A 21,000-nucleotide genomic window follows, 5' to 3' on the forward strand; every position below is an offset into this window, starting at 1 on the left:
GCTTAAAGGCTTCTCCACACCATGTCATGCTGTGTTAGTCATGGGTGTTGTTTGACCATATTTCACACTGGTCAGTGCGGGTCAGTATAGGAAGTAAGGTGGTGGGGTGGGGGAGCCCAGGACCATTTTAAACTAATCTATTTTTATTTTATTTTACTAGGTAAGGCCCACTGAGCTATATATCTCTTTTTGAGAAGTGACCTGGCTATCACAAATGATAGCCCAACAGTGGTTGATCACGTGGACATTTATAGCAGTCAAATACTCTAAATGCATGTTGATCATAAATGTGGGGGGAAAAACCGGAGGACCCAGAGAGAGATCCACGCGACCACGGGAAAAACATGTAAAAACCAAATAAACAGGTGTGAGGGTCGGACTCAAACCGACGGTGCAATGTAAGGTAGTTAACATCTCGCTCCTGCAATGCCCCAGTTCAGATATCGTTCCCCACTGATGGATTTAAAGGCCAGTGCGCTAACCACTGTACCACCAATATCTCTAGAATTGTTGAAAATTTACTCAAAAATATTCTAATGATCCTCATCCTTTACAACCAGGAAGACCGAGTGATCGAGGCTTAACCGACTGACCACCCAACAGTACCCACTGATCGCTATGGCGCAATGCGACGTGAGCAACCGATCAGACAAGACCCGAACTCCATGCCAGCGCCGGCTTGCCGAAGCATTTGTGCTCGGTCACCCCATTTTGCATGGTCCTATCTGCACCACTCGGGCGGTTACAGAGAACATTAACACTACCATGCTTATTCATATTCTACCATGCTTGTTGGGAATCAGAAACATCTGTGACACACGCTTAATGGTGCGGTGCATAGAGCCTCATTGCTGCTTTTTTTAAATAAATGGGCTTTGGTGACGCTCGTGATTTACGGGGAATGGGAGGTGGCCGAGCAATTAAAGCGGTCGTGTCTAGCTGGCACTGTCGAGATCCTTGGTTCGAGTAGAAAAAAATCTGCCCTGAGATTACACCATGTTCTAAAGTGTAGCAGGTTGATGGTCTTAGCAGCCACTACAATGACTGTCTGAAAACATCGTATGAAATGTGGGGATTTCACTTAATTTGGCTTATTCCAGCTTTCAGAATTCAAAGAGAAATTCAGTTCCATTGAAATGCAGTCAACAATCGTTGAAAAGAATAAAAGGTGTGCCCTTAGTGTGGTTCAAAGAGGTTTCGTGAAGTGACTTCAGAAATAGTTAGTTGAATTCATCTTCCAGGGTTATTCTGACAGCATTTATTCACGACAAAAAATCCAAATGGAATTTTTATCATCTCTTTCAATGCCACCGACTTGAATGTCATGGGGAAGCAATAAACAGAAAAAAAATCATGGTTAGCATCACTGCTAATGCTCGGGCTAGTAATTTCTGCAATAAATCCCAGTGGCCCTAACACTGAATAAGAAAAGGTAAGTTAATACTCCTTCCACTGGCACATCTGAGCCAAGCCAATGCGAGACCTTCACGGCATGGGTGGTTTTTTTCACTGGATAATTCCAGAGCTGAGCCAGAACCAGATTGTAATAATCTGGCCTTAAATAATGTCTGAATCTGGCTCATGGCCAAGCAGGGCCAGGGGAAAGGACTATTACGTGTTCATCGTGTGTGACGTCAGTACAATTCAAACAAGGCATCACCACATCTACATGCGTCAGCAGCACTCTGACGTCACGGCTCGGTTCTGCAGTGGAAAAAACTGGCGTCTCTCGAGCCGTGCCGGGCTGGCTCGGCATGGCCCCGGCACGGCTTGCCTGCACAGTGGCAACATAGGTTACAAGTGAGGGATGTTGTCAGCAAAGCCTGGGAAGGGTGCAGGGTGACTCACTTCATCTCCAGGACCTCCTCCAGCTGCCTCCTGCGCTCGGCACGTAGGTTCGTGAGGTGAGCCTCCTTCTCGGCCAGAGACTGCTGCATGGAACTCAGCTTGGCTTTGGTGGAATCCAGCTCCTGCCTGGTCTTCTCCAGTACCCCGCCTGTGTCCTGGAGCTATAGGGAGCACGGTGGGACGCACACAAGAAGAAGGCCACAGTGTGCATTATTACAAGCCTATGACAGGGAAACTGCAGGTCTGTACCTATTCAAGCAATTACATTTCTATTCATTCGAATAGGCCGTCACTCTGAAGACACACACACACACATCAAATTGGGGAAGTTATAATTGGTTATTAGTCATTTATGGAAATTATATGCACATGTAATGATAATATTACATTTAGCTAACAGTGAAAAAACAGGAAGCAATCGAACCGAGATGGTAAAAACGAGAGAAAAAATATATTCTTGAATCCTAATGTGACAAATCATCAAATAGCTCTGGGGGTTAATCGTAACCTATATACTCGTATCAGACATCGCCTAAATGTCCTCAAAATTCCTTTAGACATACACTTTTTCATTTTTAGTTATAGTTTAAATGCAGGTTTATCCCTTTACATATTTATGAAGGTGAATCATTACATATAACGCGATTGTCTGCACGATATCTCTCCCATTTCGTGCATTTGCAAATATTTTACAACCATTATGGAATACGTTTTACATCTTTTATACAGCCATTTGATGGGCATCGCCGTGACTAGCAATTTTACTAAATGCACGCGAGCTGCATGCGTTTCGTGCAAGCTGCATCGCGCGCGCGCGGTCCATTGTATGCTGTAGCAGACCCACACACACGTCATCGCGAGCAGTCGGAGCACGCCACCACTACACATGGAAATGGGCTCCGCGCGAGTTCAAATTCTTCCGATGCCAAAATTCGCGAAAGTTCCCACCTCGCACATTTTTCGAGATCTCAAGTGTGCGATAACAAACATTTTTTGCTTACAACAACTAATAGCCCTGCAAGTGTAATAATTAGGGGTGTGTATTCTCTGTGCGTATGCGCACGTCCGTACGCGGCGCATGTGCTTGTTCGTTTTTTCCTCTCCAAAAAACGCGAGTTCAAACATCTGGTTAAGTCCATGATCAGATAATTTGAGTTCAATTCAGTGCATTTTACACGTGGACATGCTAAACTGCAAACAGAAGAACAAAAGCCTGACTCTGCGACCTCGTGTTCAGTGACAGGAGAAACGCTCGGCAAGTTAATGCGGCACACCTGGCATCCCGGCACATGACGTAGAATGTGGAAAGCGGAAACAGATTAATAGTGCGTGAATAATAAAACGAAAAATAAACAAAACACTGACACTATGGAACTCCCGAAATACTATGAACGAGTAGAAATAAGCAATGTGTGCTCAACCTATGAAACGGATGGCCGAAATGTACTGTTTAATATAAAGCATCCTGAAAATGTATTGTCCATCCTACGAATCTGAAACACGTGGACCACCCTGTATGGTCTATGGGAATACACTTTGCTGTCTAACCAAAGAATTGCATCTCTGCTGAGCCGGGCTTGCTTTGTGTACACAAGTGGGGATCGGAAAGTCAGTGGCCTAACACAGAAGGCGTTGTAGCACAATCCCCGTAGAATGTGGGCTGCAAATGTTTCGATCGCCTTCATGTGTATCTGCCATGGGGGGGGGGGGGGGGGGGTTGCTTGACCATACTTCACTACGCTGGTCAGTGCGGTTTTGTCAAGGTGGGAAGAGGCTCGGAACTGGTCCGGATATCGCAGATGTGAGCCGTTGCTGGGAATTGAACGTATAAAAGTGCGCAAAGCAAAGTGCACTGACCATCGTGCCACCATGTTTGACACATTCTTTAGCAATCGTAAACACAGTGATGGCTTTCCGATGAGAAATAAACGCATTGACGGATTCAATTCCAACCTTGATGGCTCATCGGCATGGTTCTACTACATTGTGGGGACAAAAGAGGGCAGTGCAAATACATGCATTATTGGACAGTGATTCTATGTTCCCACGTCTGCCTTCACCAACCCGCACTGACCAGTGTACTGCACCGCACTGGGGCCAGTGTGGGTTTGGTGGGCAGGGGGGGCAGGGGGGGGGGGGCAGGGGGGGGGTGGGTGTTCAGATATCACTTGCCACTGACAATAACCATGGCCAGGAATAGAACTCAGGTGACCAGGCTCATAGCTTGTTATTTGTGATGTGGAACTTTTTGTCAGCCTGTAACTTTGCACGACTCTGCAAAGGCCCCCCCCATTTTCCTGACATTGCTTCCTTTTCTCAGCTGTTGCCTTTGCAGTTGTGGGCCTACAAATTATTTTGATATCAGATTCATAGCACCCCCATTAATATACGGCACTTTTCAAACTGTGATGGAAATCGTGGTGCGCTTTTAACATGCAGTGCTGCATCTTGACATATGGAAAGTCACAGTTGCGAACAGAACGAACCCAAATCAGACGCCATTTGCTGCTGTTTCTCAAATTCAACATTTTTAAAAGAAAAAACACAAGTTACAAGCTGTGTATATACTGTAGAAGTCAATGTTTCAAGCAACAGGACTGGGTGCTGACTGATTTTCATTCTAGCGCAAGTTTTTTTCCATGCCAACACAAAAGGCCCATGTGATGCCGCGGAGCAGAACACGTCAATCACGGGCGCCGCGACTTGCCGCCTTATGGCAGCTGCCAGTAATAATGATGCATTATGGGTAGGGCTACAATTGCAGAGTGGTGCGCAGTTTACTTTTCATGCAAAGTTTGTGCACTTTTTTTTTATCTCCCCTCGGGTTCACAATGCAGCGAACGCGCCGGGTCCTGGGAAACGCCTCCCAGTGTGTGTTGCTCATCAAATACGGCGAAAACTGCAACAAAAAATGTTTTTCCTGGCCGCAAAACATACATCTTCTCTGTTTAATTAAACGTGCAATTTCAGCAATAACACAACTTGAGGCGGTGAAAAAGCAACAAAAAAATAACAAGTTTGGCTTTCTCAGCGGATGTGTCCGGTGCTAGTTTTGGCCAACTTCGCATAGTTGCAGGTTACACTAAGCAAACCAAAAGGGCCCTTCGTTTTTGTAATTCCCGCGTACTCTCAGGCCGGGGTGACTTTGTTATCCTCATTTTGCCCCAGCCAATAACCGTAACGGGCTTCTGCGCCATCAGCTGCATCGCAGGCCTCTTAGCACAAACAGGCCTGGTTCGTGTAATCTTTCCTAAACGTGTGCTTTGCTCATCTTTTTTTCCCTCTCTCTCTCAATCTCATGGCAGGGAAAATCCACAGTTAAACATGAAACATAACACCCGACTGAAACAGAGCCAGGCCATCGCTGTGCAAGGATTACACTATTGTCGTTAGTGACGGGTAATTATGTTTTCCAGGCTGAAACCAGGCAGAGTTTTAAAACTGTCCCAATGCTCTCGCTCCTTAGCATGGGTAAAGTTTGCTGAACGGGGCGAAGAAATGCAGCCACTTCTAAAATAACGCACGTCAAACTGTGTGATCACCTTCCACCTACTTTCGTGTGTTCGCTGTGCAGGCATTACATTATAACGAGGGGTTGGAAGGTTGCCAACGTTCTCTCTATAAAAAGAACAAAATACCCAGAAAAATGGTCGCCACACATGTCCAAGAAAATTTTAGGCCCTTTCACTCGTAGAACAAGGATGAAAAATGAATCTGCTTTGCTCTTGCAGCATTAATAATATATTTGCGGTAAAAATATATGCGCGAATAAAACGTTTTTTAACCACACAATATAGGAAAGCAATAGTTCTCAATATGTCACGCACTGTTACCTAAAATGCCACACCATGTATCAATATTAATGGCAACATTGAATTCAGTTGCAACGGAGATCTTAACTCGAGCCGTTGGACGGGCATATTCAAAATGTATCCGTTGTCGCACGTTTTCAGAGTATAAAACATTGCAATAACGTGAATGGAATTAAGTTTTTCTTCTTATTTTCACAAAAGATGAATTATTGTAAAATGTGCAGCATCCATGTGTTTCTAAAATACAGGTTTCCTCTTCGGTCGTTTTGTAAAATTGATGTATATTGAACTATTTCCGACAACATAACTCAGCGTAGCCAATGGGCAGGGAAATAAATTAAATGTTTGTTCAGCTTCTTCTTCAGAGGAAACACACAATGAAACACTTTACCCCCAGGCATTGCAATGCCATGTATCCTGTGGAAATACAAATGTTTGCAAAGGTGTTGCTGATTATTGCTTAATAACCTATACATTTTAGCTTACCGATGGCAAGGTAATATTGGAAATTGTACACCGATGAGCGACATCAAAAGGTTTAACATGTTGGCAAGAAATCGGCCTTGGCACATATTGAAGGATTGATGCACTGTGGGATATAAGAGTATAACGTTACATATTTGCAAGCACAACGCTTACATGGCCCTATGGGGACGCAAGTGTGACCCATCGCCCCCACAGGGAAGTTATAAATTTGACTTAATAATGTTTAGTAGTTATTGCACTGACGATTATCACTATGCGACTGGCAATTCGCTTTCCAGAGTGCAAGATTATCAGCTTAATCCCAGTCGGATGTTTCTCGATTGCGTCCACTGAACAGAGGGCACAACAAGCTCGAAGGCGTGAAATTATAAAACTTCAGGACTTTTTTTTTTATTAACTGTCAACGCAATGGAAATCGGAGGACAACAACATTACTTTTATATACAACCTTCGTGATTCTTTCACATTTTTCTGAAAACAGCTTGAGGGTTGCAAGTCTAGTTTAAAGAGAAGAGCCTCGTCTGCCAATTCGTCAATTGGTTTTATTTCCTAATAGTAGTATAAGGGCATGGATTCTTTTTTGCTTTAGGAGAAGCCAAAAAGCCAGCGAGTAAGTTTACCACTACGGAGGCCCCTTCACCTCGAAGGGTGCACACCTCAAGCAAAATGCTGGAAACTGTTTGTAAAGAAAACAGCTTGAGTTAAAGGCTAACCAGCTGTCAGGAATGAACCTGAAAGAGGTCCTTTCTGACACCCAATATGGACAGATCTTAGGATCGCTGCTGGCACAGAATTGTTTGGGACAACAAACCTTATACCAGGAAATAAGTGCTAAATATCCCTTTTGAAATGCAATAGGCTTAGGCACAGAATGGCCTGAAAAGACCGGTAACAGCCAGAGTCAAAGGTGTTACTCCTCTGAACAGATACTCGGGATTAAGTAACACTGCCGTTTTCCTTGGAGGGAGGATATATTGAACAACACTGGTCTATAATAGCCTCAATGTGCATTCTTTCCCCCCTTGTCATGCTCCACGCAAGGCGCCAAGCCAAACTGTGGCTTTTGGCGAGTTCACGAATGCAAGGGACAGCACGCTCCTCGGCACGACCTGGACAACAGCAGGCGGCACACATACTGAGGGGTGCTCTCTTCTAAGCGTTGGCGTTAAATCACGCCCGCTCAATATTCACAACCGTTTGATGCGTCCGCCGTTGGCGTTATTTAAGTGTCTAGACAGCCGTGAGGACAAGAATGCTTTCAGACATCGAGAAAGATGAATTTGGGTCCCATTGTGCGCTGTGATCAATTTCCTCGCGGGTCCAAGGTGCACAAGGCCGCACGGTCGACGTTTTGCGTAACCGTTTCTAAGAAAAGCAAACATCTGACGTTCTTGACGAGACGGCAAGAGAGCGTGCGTGCCCTGACTATGCCACCTGTGCGATGTTTGCGCCGCACAAAATCGGGAGGAATGCGGCAGAAAAACTCAAATCAGTTTTTGTTATTTTATTTTCAACCTATCTACATGACTTTACCGAAAGACCCAAAGAATAAAACTATCTTGCAGTAACACGTTAAATAAAAAGCACATTTTGTGGAAGGAAGGGCCATTGCCCAAAACGTTGCCCGTCATACATCTATCCTTTTAAGGCCAGTGTTATTGGCAAATGTGTCGAGTTTTGTTATGCTTCTACATTGTAAATGGAGCGGCAGCATTGCCAAGTAATTTGCAGTGACACGGACTGTCGCAAAGCCACACCCAGAGCAGCCTTGGCGATCCAGAAAGTAAAATAAAAATGCATTGGTAAAATTTTCCATCACATCTCGCTAACTTTTTACAAAACACTTGTCAATCTTTATAATGCACAGGTTCACATCTACATGAACATTCACGTGTGCACCGTACACTTATTAATATCTACAGCAAACAATTTACCCAAAGACTACTTCAATGAACAATAAACACACTTACCTCCAGGACAATACAGGCAGGCAGGTTCCATTATTTATCAATGGATGTGAGCCAATTGAGGCATCAATAATTTTTTTCAGTGCGAGACATTTAACAATGTATTTTGAATGGGGCAATATACAGGGTGATCCATTTATATTCAAACGGCGATTGAAAATTGCAGAAGCGACGGCTCCAAATCTTACAGTGGAGAGGGCTGAACGAATAAAATTTGGATTCCTCCGATTGGTCGCGGGACAGGAGGTGGCCATGAAATACAATTTTATTTTCTCATCAATCTGATATAATGGGGTATCTATAAATGTATCAATCTGGAGGTTCTGTGTCTCCACATATATACAGGGTGTTTAAAAAAGATGGACCACATTTGAAATCGCTATATCTCTGCAATCACAAACCGCCCACGAATTAAACTCTTACCACTTGAAAGGGTGGTGCATAGAATTTCAAATGATTACCGCTAGATGCCTCCCCCAGTGCACAAACAGCCCCCTAGCCTCAGTCGTTCGCAAGATGGTGACCCCGCAACACAAGGGGCGTTTTGCATTCTGCAGTTCAGCAAGACTGAATCCGTAATTGCGGTGCAGCGTGCGTTTCAACGGTGTTTTGGCATTGATCCGGCAATGTCAGAGCAAGGTTGGCCAAAAAGACCGTGTTATTGTGCCACCATTAGCGACTAATCTAGATGACCTCAAAAACAGAATCATGGCAGCGGTGACTTCAGTGGAAGAAGACACTTTGAGAGGCGTTTTGGACGAATTCAACTATCGTCTCGATGTTGTCCGTACAGCAGGTGGAGGGCACATAGAGCATTTATAAAATGGTTGGTAAAACTTGATAACTCATTAAACCGTTTGTAACTTTGTGTAATTGTAACATGTTGCCATCGTGAAATATACTGCTTTGAAATTGGGTCCATCATTTTTAAACACCCTGTATATTGTCCATCTGCCTTTTGTTTTTTTAGACCACTATCAATATTATCCAGCACCACTTGCTTAAGCAAGCAGACTCTGGACCAATTTTGGTATTCTGGGTTTCATCAGGAGATGCAAACCAGTTAAACAAAAGCTGCTCGATTAGCTGATGTCATCGTCAAGAGCACCCCGTATAAACTATGGGACCCCAATCACAGCAAAAAGCAGATGAACCGCCACACATGCAGGCCAGGCAGACAGATAGGAGAGAGTAGAGAGGCAGAGGGGATGATGGGATGCATGGTGGTGGAGGTGTGGGCCGTGTGGGAGAGGACCTGCTTCTCAAAGGCAGCGCGTGCCGACTCCTCCTGTGCCAGCACCATCTCCCGCTCGGCCGTGATCTGCACGCTCTCCCTCAGCGCCTCCTCCAGCTCCTCGATCCGGTCATCCTTCTGTCTCATGGTGTCCTGACACAAGTGCACACGGACAAAGATCCCCCCCACAAAGCCTTGAACAGACAGTCGGCGCAAGTGCTGCTAAGCGAGTGCCTATTGACGTACGGTGCACGAGGCAGTGTCACACCCGGGCGCCTTTGTCTCCCCCAGCGGTGATGTTTAACACACCGCAGCAGACACTCTTTTGAGGTTCGTAGCGACCTAGGGAAAAGGGGGCCCCAGGACCGGTTCAGATACCACTCTTCACTGATGTTAGCTGAGGCCAGGAATTGAACTCGGGTAACCAGGTTCACAGCGGAGTACACAAACCGTAAACAAGCACACACGTGCGCGAGTACATTCCCACATATGCGTGCAGCAAGCCAGCACATCCCCGGATTACGCGAGCTGTCTCGACGGGATGAAACACTACGCGTGCCGCTCTTGACGCTCGCGCAGATGGATTTGGTTAGGTTAGCTCTCTCTTGTACTTCACTTGGCCTGACAAACTGGATTGTTATGGAGTCTGTTTGTAGTGGCCGAGATGCTATGTTAGGGCCCCCCCCAGCCAAATGGAAAAAAAAGAAAATTGTCGGGAAGACCTTTTCTTGTTCAATTCATGCAATGGTTCGAGCCATTATCCGATGATGTGCTCGATTCAATCAGAGTATAAACACGTTGAGAGTGGGACGTCTGTGATAACTGATGGGAAGAAGTGGACATGCGAGTGCGTTGAAGGGTGCGCACTCCTGATTCAGGAAACGAGTGCAGTGAATGGCTTGGCTCTCTCTATTCATATTGGAATGGAGCTCACGGTCACAGTGAACTGCATGATATGCAAGACCAATTAGCCCTTCAGCTGGCGCATTAACATCACATCAGCATTCATGTTCAAGAACAAAAGAAACAACTAAAGTATAAAACAAGGTGAATGATTTTCAAAACCAGGTACACAAAGATACACATGTAATATGTGTGGGGTAGTTTTTTCCCTCATTATCAGTCAGGAAATCTAGTTCATGCAGCCATAAATTAAGTTTTTAAAAAGTAACGCCAATTGTTGGGCACAGCTCTGGCTGTTCACTAAGTCAAGGTATATATTTCGGAGTTTCTTGCTTGACGGGTTCTTGAATGGCAACAACTTGCTCTCATTTGGTTTGGAACAATTTTTAGGCACCGCGGTTACCGACGGACCACGCGAGCCAACAGCTGTTTAAACCGCGACGAGGCGCAAAAAGCCAACGGCCGTGCCAGCTGAGAGACGATACACGACGCTTCACTGCAGAGGGAACCGATTTAAACTTGGCGGCTTCAGAACCGTTCAAGGTAACACTGCCTCATACTCGCTAATTGAGTGTTAGTGTGGGCCGAGAATAAAATTCAGCGGACAAAACGGATGAATGGCATTCCAATACGTAGCGCTGGATGCAGAAATTAGTTGGGTTTCGTTATAACTCAAATTTAAAGAATATCGCCCATGTAAAATAATGATAATACACAACACTTAATAGCAATGAATGGTAAGTATATAAAACTAAATGAAAGAAAGAAAACTTGACTTGTTACACTATGTGATCTTCTTAGACGATATTAAGTTGGCTCACAAAACATTGCAGTGACAGCAAGTGTGTTAGCATAAACCAGAGTTTTCCAAATGCCAGCCCCTCATCAACCACCATGGTTCACCAAGTTTACCGATCTTTTCAATTTAAATACAGAGCTCTTACATACTGCATGCATCGCATTGCTAACACATCCCACAAAACATAGAGATTGCCGATTGAAATCAAGCTGATGATACTAATCAGCTGTTAACCTGGCGGAATGGTGGCAGCCACCATAGTGACCAATGTGGCCTCTGGACTGGTTCAAGGGCTGGTGTTGATATCTTATATTATTACTGCTAAATTATGTTGTTACGTCATTATTGTCGATTGAAAGTTGGCCAGCGAGTGAATAGCAAAAAAAAAAAATCACATCGCTTGGAATTCACTTCAGTTGGATGCCACGCAAATGCGTGGGGCAGCGGTAGTTATATTTAATTTGATTCAGCACTCTCTATGCCACCTGACACACGTTTGAGCAATTTGGCACGTGGGGTGCCAGTGCGACTTAATTTGTATTTGGACAGAGAGGATGTTGGTAAACATGCAGAGGCATGCATATCACGGTGGCTCACGAGACCTGCGATTTGGGAGGAGAAAAAAAAACACCTTGGGTCCCGTCCATACTGCGATTTGAACATTTTGAGCCAACATTTTGCTCCCACTGAAAGGCCGCGTTCATAACTCGGCGGGGGAAGTCAAGGTGTTCCAATACGCGGCATGGCAAGGATTCCAGATGTGTGTGTGTGTGCTCGCTGATGGCCCTGCTGGATTCTGGCCAGAACCCGCCATGCATTTCCATGCGAGCAGCGGGGGAGGTTCTCTCTGCCTAATTACCCTTCAGCTGTCCCGCAATGAGCAATGTGCTCCGTAAATAAAATAACACTAAACGAACATCCGCATTGCTTAGCAAACACTCCTCAGGGTCCCTTAGAAGCTACTGAAGAAAACGTACGAGAGGTTCCGAGTGCTTTTTTTGTCGTTTTAAATATATTTATGAAACACTAAAAAGTGAGTTGTATATTAATGATATACCGATTCATAATGTCTCAGGAAGAACGTGCGGAGTTGCTAACTCTGGTTATCCAAACTACTTCCGCATACACATTTTTTAAATACATTTTAAATAAAGATATCTAACTAGAATTGATAATAACTTAATTATGTTGTTTAGTTATTATTTGTATCTCTTTGTAAACCAACCAAGTTAGTAGGCATAAAATTATTCACCACCTCTGTGCCAATCCAAGTTATGAATGAATTCAAGAAACTATTTTTTATATATTCTTGGGTCTTTCGGTAAAGTCACGTAGATAGGTTCGAAGAAAATAACAAAAAAACTACGACGTTTCGATCGCAACACAAGCGGTCGTCTTCAAGAACGGGGGGGGGGGGGGGGAGTTATTTTGTATTTTTTTTATATTTCTGAGCTTTAGAAGTTGTACTTTGTGTTCTGTCCCATTTATTCAATTATCCTGAGCTAAACTATCATGCGTAGTTCTTGAAATTTCAATAAATAATGCATATTTCTAGATTTGAAGTTTTAGTGACTGCAAGGATCCATACTCTTTGGTTTTTTCGGTAAAGTCACGTAGGTAAAATAAATAAATAAAACATGAAAACAACTTAATTAAATCACGACGTTTTGGGTGCAACACAAGCGTCCTCCTTCAGGTGGGGACAACGCAGCGAAAGCACAAACGCTTCAGTGTGTGTCTAGGAGATGGCTGTGACGAGGAATTAAATTTAGTTGTTTTCATTTTTAATTTATTTTATTTTTTACCTACGTGACTTTATCGAAAAAAACAAAGAGTATAAATAATGCATAATCTACAATTACGCGGGAAAAGTATTTATGAGAAAACCTCCATTTCGTCTCCACACATAAAAACAAACAGTTTTATTCCATCAGCCTATTGGCTTCCCAGACCAATATTTTTTCGAGAAGCATTTGTTTAGGTAACATTATAAGATTGAAGATGCTTTAATTAACTTATTCTGAGCACAGGAATATAGATATTGTCTTAAAATCATAGAATCATTGTAGTATTGCAATTTTATATTAAACATTCACCACAATTCCTCAGATGCACGGTCATTACATTACTTTGTGTCTGTCATTATTACCAATGGAGATGTTACGCTGTCTCCGTTCGGGTCGTATCAAGCATTGGGGTCGCACTATGCGTGCACATCACACACGTGAGCTCCGCAAAGCGTACCCCCCTTTGGAGACTTATAAGAATGTACATATATGAATCTAACAGCCATTCAAAGTCTGGTTTTAATTCAAGGCTGCATTATACTCACTGTGGTGTAAAACTTTTTTTTTGCTTTTTGATGTCCTCTAAGCAAACATGTCACTTTAAAAAAAATGGACCAGGTTGAACATTCGCAGCTGTATTTTTCTAAAAAGCAGCAGTTTCCAGTTAATCTTTTACAACAAAATAGAGCTGTTTTATTAAGGCACTTTGATCTGGTCTCTAGCTCCTCACCACCCGCTGCCCATGGGAAGGCTGATGGATGTGGCATGTTAGCGCTGGTGACATTGCGGGGGTCCGGGGGGGAGTGAGGCCATGTGCGTTGGTTCCATCGCACCTTTCACTCCCGCGGCTGAGACAGAAGGACGTACGATTTCACGCGTTCAGGACACACATCTCTTCTGGGCACACACTTAGCTGGTGCTCTGCCATTGAGCAATGTGATGTGCAGTTGACATTTGACGTACTTAGAATGCGAACAATCCCCACTTCCAGCCCTACCATCGGGTTTAATACGCTCTAGCCGCATTCCTGTATTGACAACTCCTGCACGTTTATGTGTGGAATTGCATTTGTTTGCATTTGCGCTGCGTGTATGCTACAATCAGTAATAATTGTATAATATATAATTTACAACCCCTTGGCAATCCACTACTAGATTCAAGATTCCCCCATTCTATGTCGGTCATGGAGGCTGTTTGATCTGCCATTACCATGCTGGTCAAGGCGGGTTGGTGAACGAGGAACTCGCAACTGGTTTTATCCCTCGCCGCTAATGTTAACGTGGCTGCGAATCTAACTCGGGTTACTCTGCGCTAACCACTTCGCCAACGCTCCTAACCATTCTTGATTTGAAGCTTTCGTGACTGCAGGAATTCATACTCTTTGGTTCTTTCGGTAAAGTCACGTAGATAGAAAAAATAACTAATAAACCACGACGTTTCGATAGCAACACAAGCCATCGTCTTCAGGTGAAACAACACAGCAGGCGGACTGCTGAGGCAGGAGGAAATGTAGCGAGAGAGCCACCGCAACCAGAGACCACAAACGCCTGTGGTGGGCACAACCCAAGGGCAAGTGGTCGCGGCTAGGGATGGAATTTGCAAGTAAATGCAAGATCGCAGAGCTCGCACACCTCGGCCAATCCGGGGGAGAGGGAGGGAGGGGAGGGGGGGCCGCCACAACGGGCGAGAGGGTGGGGGCGAAATTTACAGAGGGAACAAGGTGATAGAGAAAAAATAAAGAGAAAAAATATATAAAACTTAGCAAACTTAGAAATGTAATGTAACTCAGAGAGTCGGCCAACACAACAGTTAACACGATACCTGGTTGATCAACGTCCTTCCAAAGATTGCTAAATTTTGCATCCATCTTCTCGGTTGAAGTCATGTCTGAGTTGTGTGGAAATCCTCCCCGTAGAGGCAGTTCAATCTTGATTTGAAGCTTTCTTCACTGCAGGAATTCATACTCTTTGGTTCTTTTGGTAAAGTCATGTAGATAGAAAAATAACTAATAAATCACGACGTTTCGATAGCAACACAAGCCATCGTCTTCAGGTGAAACAACACAGCAGGCGGACTGCTCAGCACAATGAATGTTAAGCAGTCCGCCTGCTTAACATTCATTATCATCATCATCGCCATGATCTATTCACGGCTGGATGAATGCCTCTCCAAGGCATTAACACATTCCTACGGAGGGAGCTGGTAGGAACGTTGGGTTGCTCGGTCAATGGCCAGGGTCAACGGCGGCGTGGCGTATTCCGCAAATATGGCCGACTGAGGGCGGGCACAAGCCGGCGTGAGTAGGTTAAACGTTGATAAGGGCACCACGGAGTGACAAGCCCCTCCCCACCCAGCCCCACCCCTCCCACCCCCCACCCAGCCCCACCCCTCCCCTCCCCACCCAGCCCCTCCCCTCTCCACCCTTTCCATTTTTGGATGCACGACGGACGGACACAATAATCCCGTGGGCTGGTGCAACCAGGAGGTTCCTACCAGTAACATATATTGTAGTCTAACGACGCAACAATATACCTAGCTCCTGCACACAAAACGGATTTCATTGCTCCATCTCTGCGTTGGGAGTGTTCTCGAATGGTTTCCCTCCTTTAGCTGCCACTCCGTAATCTGTCTTGATCACTGGCCATCATCCCTTCTCGCGAAGTGCCCTGCCGAACCCCCCACTGCCACTTCTTCAGTCAATATCAGGTCTCGAAACTGCGTATGTTCTCTAATCTTCAGCGTAATTCCGGGCATGCACCTCCATGCTTCTTTGAACACTTTTCAAGCTTTTGTTGAATTATTATCGTCATTTGTCCATGTCCCTAAGCCATGTCAAAACCAGACAATATACAGTGATAAAAAAAAAATGTTCCGCTTGGTTTGTTGAAATACAATGGTATGTTGCTTCTCAATATTACCGTCAGTTTTCCAATAACATGTCCAAGATCCTCCTGTTTGCCTTTTTGATCCTGATCCGCCTGCAAGAGTTGTCCTAGGTATACAGGCTCTGATGTGTTCTCTAGTTGTGTCCCTTCAACAGATACCTCACACTCCTGAGCAAACTTTTTGTATTTGACCTTTGGGTTTGTTCCGATTTCTCTTTGAGCCCAATGTTAATGATCTAAAAATAAAACACAATGAATATGTAAATTAGCTTAACGAAATGCAAATGCACAAATATTTGGTTGTTCTCACAATGGTCCCACCACCTTAGTATGTATGAACACGATGAGCCTCATTTTCACACCACCAAAGCTAAATTCAGGTCAACGTGACCAATTTGCGGTTTCAGGTTATTGCAGTAATTATGTGATTGGTGCAGCGCACTTAAAAAAAAATGTGACATTGAAACCGATATGCTCCATATATACACAACAGCATGGGGTATCACAAGGTTATACAAGAGAACCCCTTGATCCTGGTACTCCACAAGGCTTAGCTTTCAAAATTTGCCAGTAATACCCAAAAAAAAGGAGTCAGTCCTTTCACCTTCTAATATATCAAATACTGCCAAAAAATAATCTATGAAAAACACCATAGGAACAACAGCATTTGCCTTTAAATAGTGATTTTACAAAAACCATATGGTGGAAAAACTTCGCGATGATTTAAAATAATATCCCTACTGGCAAGCACCACCGTACCTTGGCCCTACAAGATTAACCCTGCAAACAATGGGCGAAGCACCAATGCGAGTCTATTGCTGCAGACAAAGACAATTACCCCGGCACCTTCGGTGCAATACGCCCATCGGAATTCCACGCTTATTCCCAAATCACATTTATAATTCCACACCGCTCAATCAAGCAATCCGGCAGCTGATACTTAATGCCGGTAATTTTACGTGCAGCATTCTGCGCTGCAGCAGGCTTTCGTGGGCGAATTTTAACTGTGCCCTGGTGTCACTTACATGAGAGTTTCGTAAGGTCCAGTGGGTCTGGTTGGTTGTTTCTAGGGCGCCAGAAACTGGTAGTGAACATTGTGGTCAAACCACTATAAACGATGCTGCCTAAAAAAAAACTGCTCTAAACATTTTTTTAACCTTTCTTCTCTGGCCCCTTCCCTCACCCCCCACCACTCCCACCCACTCTTCTCCTCTTTAAGTGAAGTCTTTCTTCGCAGCACGTGTTTAAAAAATGACCTGTCTGTGTGCCACCTGCGCCGTCCGCATAGAGCCACTTGTTTAGCTTACCCAGCGAGCTGGGTAGGTGAGAAGGTATAGTAAACACGAGGTTGGGAATGTTCGCCGTGAGTGTGATGAGCTATAAATCACCAACGTTATGGAGCACCGGCACATTGACCAAACAAAAGAATGGTTGACAAACAGTCTGCATGGCTCATTTGCACACTTTCCTTTTTGTCCCCCTGCCTCGAAAGCTCACAGTCGTCCCCACCTTTCCCATCACTTTGTCAGCCTGCTGCGAGGCCTAGTTTTCAGGCTCACATATATAAATGTTTTCCCTACATTTGTTTTTTGGCAAAGGTTCTGCATTGTTCAACCTCTCTCCTTGCTAAAATGAATTTGCCATCCCGCAGGATTGAATGGAAATGCAAGCGCTCGGCAAATTTTTTTTTCCCACCAACGCTGGCTCCGGGCTGGGGACCATTGTTGAGGTGGAACGTTGTGGAATGCTGTTGGGGATGGCCACGAGAGTGCATGCGTGTGTGGCGTGTGTGTGTGAGCGTAGCGGCATTGCTTGCATGACGTCCGCACGAAGGAATCTCAAATGCATCTTTCATCGAGGCTCCAAAGTGGAGGGACCCCTCCTTTTTTTGTTTCACGAGACCCATCCCAATTCCCAAACAGAAAAAAAAGTTTTTCGAGACAATTTAACAGCCTGCAAAACCCCTACACTTTGGACAATTCTACTCTGCTGTCAAACACATTATGGTCACAGAGTCGCTTCGCGTTCATAACGGCCATCGACATAAAGCGTGGAATTGCATTTTTTTTATGTCTTTGCACAAACTGAATTTTAAAAACAGAGTTCCATCAACAACACTGACAAAAGAAACAAATCAAAATATATTAGTTCAAACAGCATGTGTGAACTTACAAAAAATAAATATCTTTGCATTTATATCTGCTTTTTGCTTAGTTTAATGTTTTACTCCTGACCTTAAATTGCACGATGTATTGCCATGCCATACCCATGTATTTAATGTAAAAAAGTTCACATGACCATTATCGTATCGCTGTGCTGTCATTTGTTTGCGTAAATCCCTGCGAGCCTCACAATAATTTTTTTGCAGCAAAGTTTACAAACTTTAGTATACTGTATTGTGAAACAAGTCAAGTGGTCGTCTGCCTTGTAGTTATAATGTACACAAATTGCATCACAATACCACAAGTGTCAAATACAATGCTCTGCATTTCATGTTGTATCCACCATGAGCATTTTGTCGATGGGCTTCACTGGAATATTATACGTAACAAGAGAGGTGGAGAAATATCGTAACAGGCGGAGGGAACTCTTGTTGATGGCACAAATGGAGATAATGATGAGAACTATTTTTGTTTTTGACACAGCGCCATTTGGGCCAGGGCGTCTCAGAACGCTTTACACTTATGTCTCATCTAAGATGTTTGAAAAACGGCACACACCCCCAGCGGCAGCTGTCCCTGTGGGCACAGAGAGACACGGCACTTTGCCTGCAAATGAGCACAAGTCTGCCAGTAGTGGGCGATGATTGCTGCGTCTCATTGCCAATGTAACAATTTGCGGGTAATTGTAAAATTTTGACTATGATACCAGCACACAATGACTTTGAGACCCCCCACCACCTACACATTCCACAAGCAGTGACTAATCCCATATCTGCATTTGTCATAAATATGCTAAATTCCTCTGTTGATATGTAAACTCCTTTGTCAAGGCTCTCTCCTCCTCCGACCCAGCTTAAAAATACGCTGCCAAGCTTAGCAGTGTTCATTAGGACGCTGTCATTCCGACAGCCCTGTTCTTCACCTGAGGACGGCTGCTTGCGTTGTGGCCGAAACGTCGTGAGAATTTTTATCTTATTATGTTTAATTTTTATTATTTTATTATTTCCCTTCTACGTGACTTTACCGAAAGAACCAAGAAAATGGCCTACTAGTTTTAAATGAAGTCAGGTGATTTGTAACATCCACCGTGAATAAATAGCGTGTATTTCATGGTTAATATGAATTTTCACTCGGCTCTGACATGGACTACTATAGCTTTTGGAGTAGGTCACATGGCTTGGCATAAGAAAGCGAAATAAACAATTAACAGATATTATATACTGATACACAGTAATACACAGCCAATATCTCAAAGTTTCTAGCTCCACAAGGCGAGGAAAGAAGGGAACCCATGCCCTGGCTTCTGCAATGGGAATGTATCCACATTAATCTTGGTTTTTATAGCTGAGCAGTCACACCGAGTACTTCCGATGCGGCTGATGATCCGCAGTGAATGCCTTCAACGTGCAAGAGAATATGGATTTGGACTTGCATTAATCCTGGTTTTATAGCGGAAGGATTCCTACTCCACTTCAGTGCATTGAGCACACAGCGTGCTGCTTGTGTGGGCGCATAAGAGTCCTAAAAACGGAGAACGTATAGAATGGCTTATTGCGGATGTGTGGCTGCTGGTTCAATTACACTGGTCAACAAAAAAAATATTTTTTTCTGGCCTGGACTTTTGCAGCTGTTTTAGACTAATTTCACTTATGATTGCAAGTAGTTGCGAGTCAGTGACGGCTTTAGTGTTAAATTATGGTGCTGTATTTTTAGGATAGTGTGTTTATAATATCATTTTATGTAGATATCCACATTTATTTAATATTTTTCTTCTGCAGTTTTGATTGAAAATGCAATATTTGATATCTCAAAAACCTGATGTGATGCCAGATTTGGAATCAGCACCCAAAAATAACCTTAAAACCGTTGGAATACCTTATGCCAGAAAAAGTGTGTTGACCAGTGTTATCAATGCAACATTGTGTCGGAGGGATCGCATGAACCTGTTACATAACAAAATTCCACCCACACGATCTAACCCAAAACACTAATTATGAGTCGGTCTGTGATTTGTTAATCATTTTAAGTTGACTACCCCGAGTCAAACCACTGCTGAAAAAATGCCTCCCTATGCTGTGTTGCCCCTGGGGACCATTTTACACCATGATGCTGAGGAGTGCAGGATGGTGATGGGGGGAGGGGGGGTGTGTCTCTGCATCAGTAAATATATCACCTACCGTTGATGGTGCAGTCTGGGGCGAGATCCGAACTCGGGGTTCATTAGATAGTGCGTGAAACCAAACAGTCTCCAAACTTTCCAGAATAGCTCCTCATTAACCGCCAGTCTTTACTGCAATAACACCGTGCTCGATTTTCCTTACACATTGCTGACGGCCCCCTTGCTGTTTAATGTGGAAATTAATTCTAAAGATTTATTTATGTCACCTCCAGATTAACATTTACGTAAGTAATTAATCAACGGACTGGAATTATGAAGTCCACCAGAGTAATGATAAACACTGGTTCAATGACGATTTAAGTGGGAGAGGATGAGTGAAACTTGGTATGCAAACACTGCTCCACAGCCAGAGACATATTCTGGCGCACGAATAATGAATTAATGGACTTAGCTTTTACTTTATTATTTAATTTATCCATTTTCTTTGCAACGGGTCACATTTCTCTCATGTCACAAAATCAACACGAATGAATAATGAAGGCAACCAATGGCTCTAATGACATTTTAGACTTGCATAATGTGACATGCGGGAATAAAGAATGTGCTGCTTTGTTTATACTCGTGGTTAATTGTAAAACGCAAAGGACGTGACGCAAAGCCCTGGAATATCCAATCGGAAGAACATTGTTTTTTGCCAGCCTATTCAACAAACAGCCCTCCCTTAGACAGACGTGAATTGCGATTTCCTGCTCAGAGGAACATTAAAGAAGCTCTCATCTCACATTCAAAGCGCTGATTTAGGGGCGGAAATTACATGTTTCTATTGCGGGGGATGGTCTATCCAAAGGACAACCACTGTTGTCTTCTCCCTGGGCTGCGTTTTAACCCCCAACGAGGATTTGAACTAGCAAACCTTCCGAATGCGAGCTCGCTCACTGTCACATGGAGGCAACCGACCTGAACGCCGGGCGACACTTAGATCAGAAGTTCGACAATAA

The 21,000-nt window shown here is 44.0% G+C and overlaps 1 protein-coding gene across 10 annotated transcripts in view; it reads right to left on the minus strand.

Moving 5' to 3' along the window:
- Positions 1-21,000, minus strand: part of LOC144730080 (ERC protein 2-like) — a 180,191-nt gene that overhangs the window by 77,747 nt on the left and 81,444 nt on the right. For all 10 annotated transcript variants that reach the window (XM_078610611.1, XM_078610610.1, XM_078610609.1 and 7 more), the window contains 2 exons: positions 9,369-9,500; positions 1,849-2,009 (listed from right to left, as the gene is read on the minus strand). In XM_078610611.1, the coding sequence (XP_078466737.1) occupies positions 1,849-2,009; positions 9,369-9,500 (293 nt within the window). The remainder of the gene's footprint in view (positions 1-1,848; positions 2,010-9,368; positions 9,501-21,000) is intronic.

This window comes from Lampetra planeri, chromosome 34 (assembly GCF_965212315.1).
Source record: "Lampetra planeri chromosome 34, kcLamPlan1.2.h2, whole genome shotgun sequence".
Classification (NCBI taxonomy): Eukaryota; Metazoa; Chordata; class Hyperoartia; order Petromyzontiformes; family Petromyzontidae; genus Lampetra; species Lampetra planeri.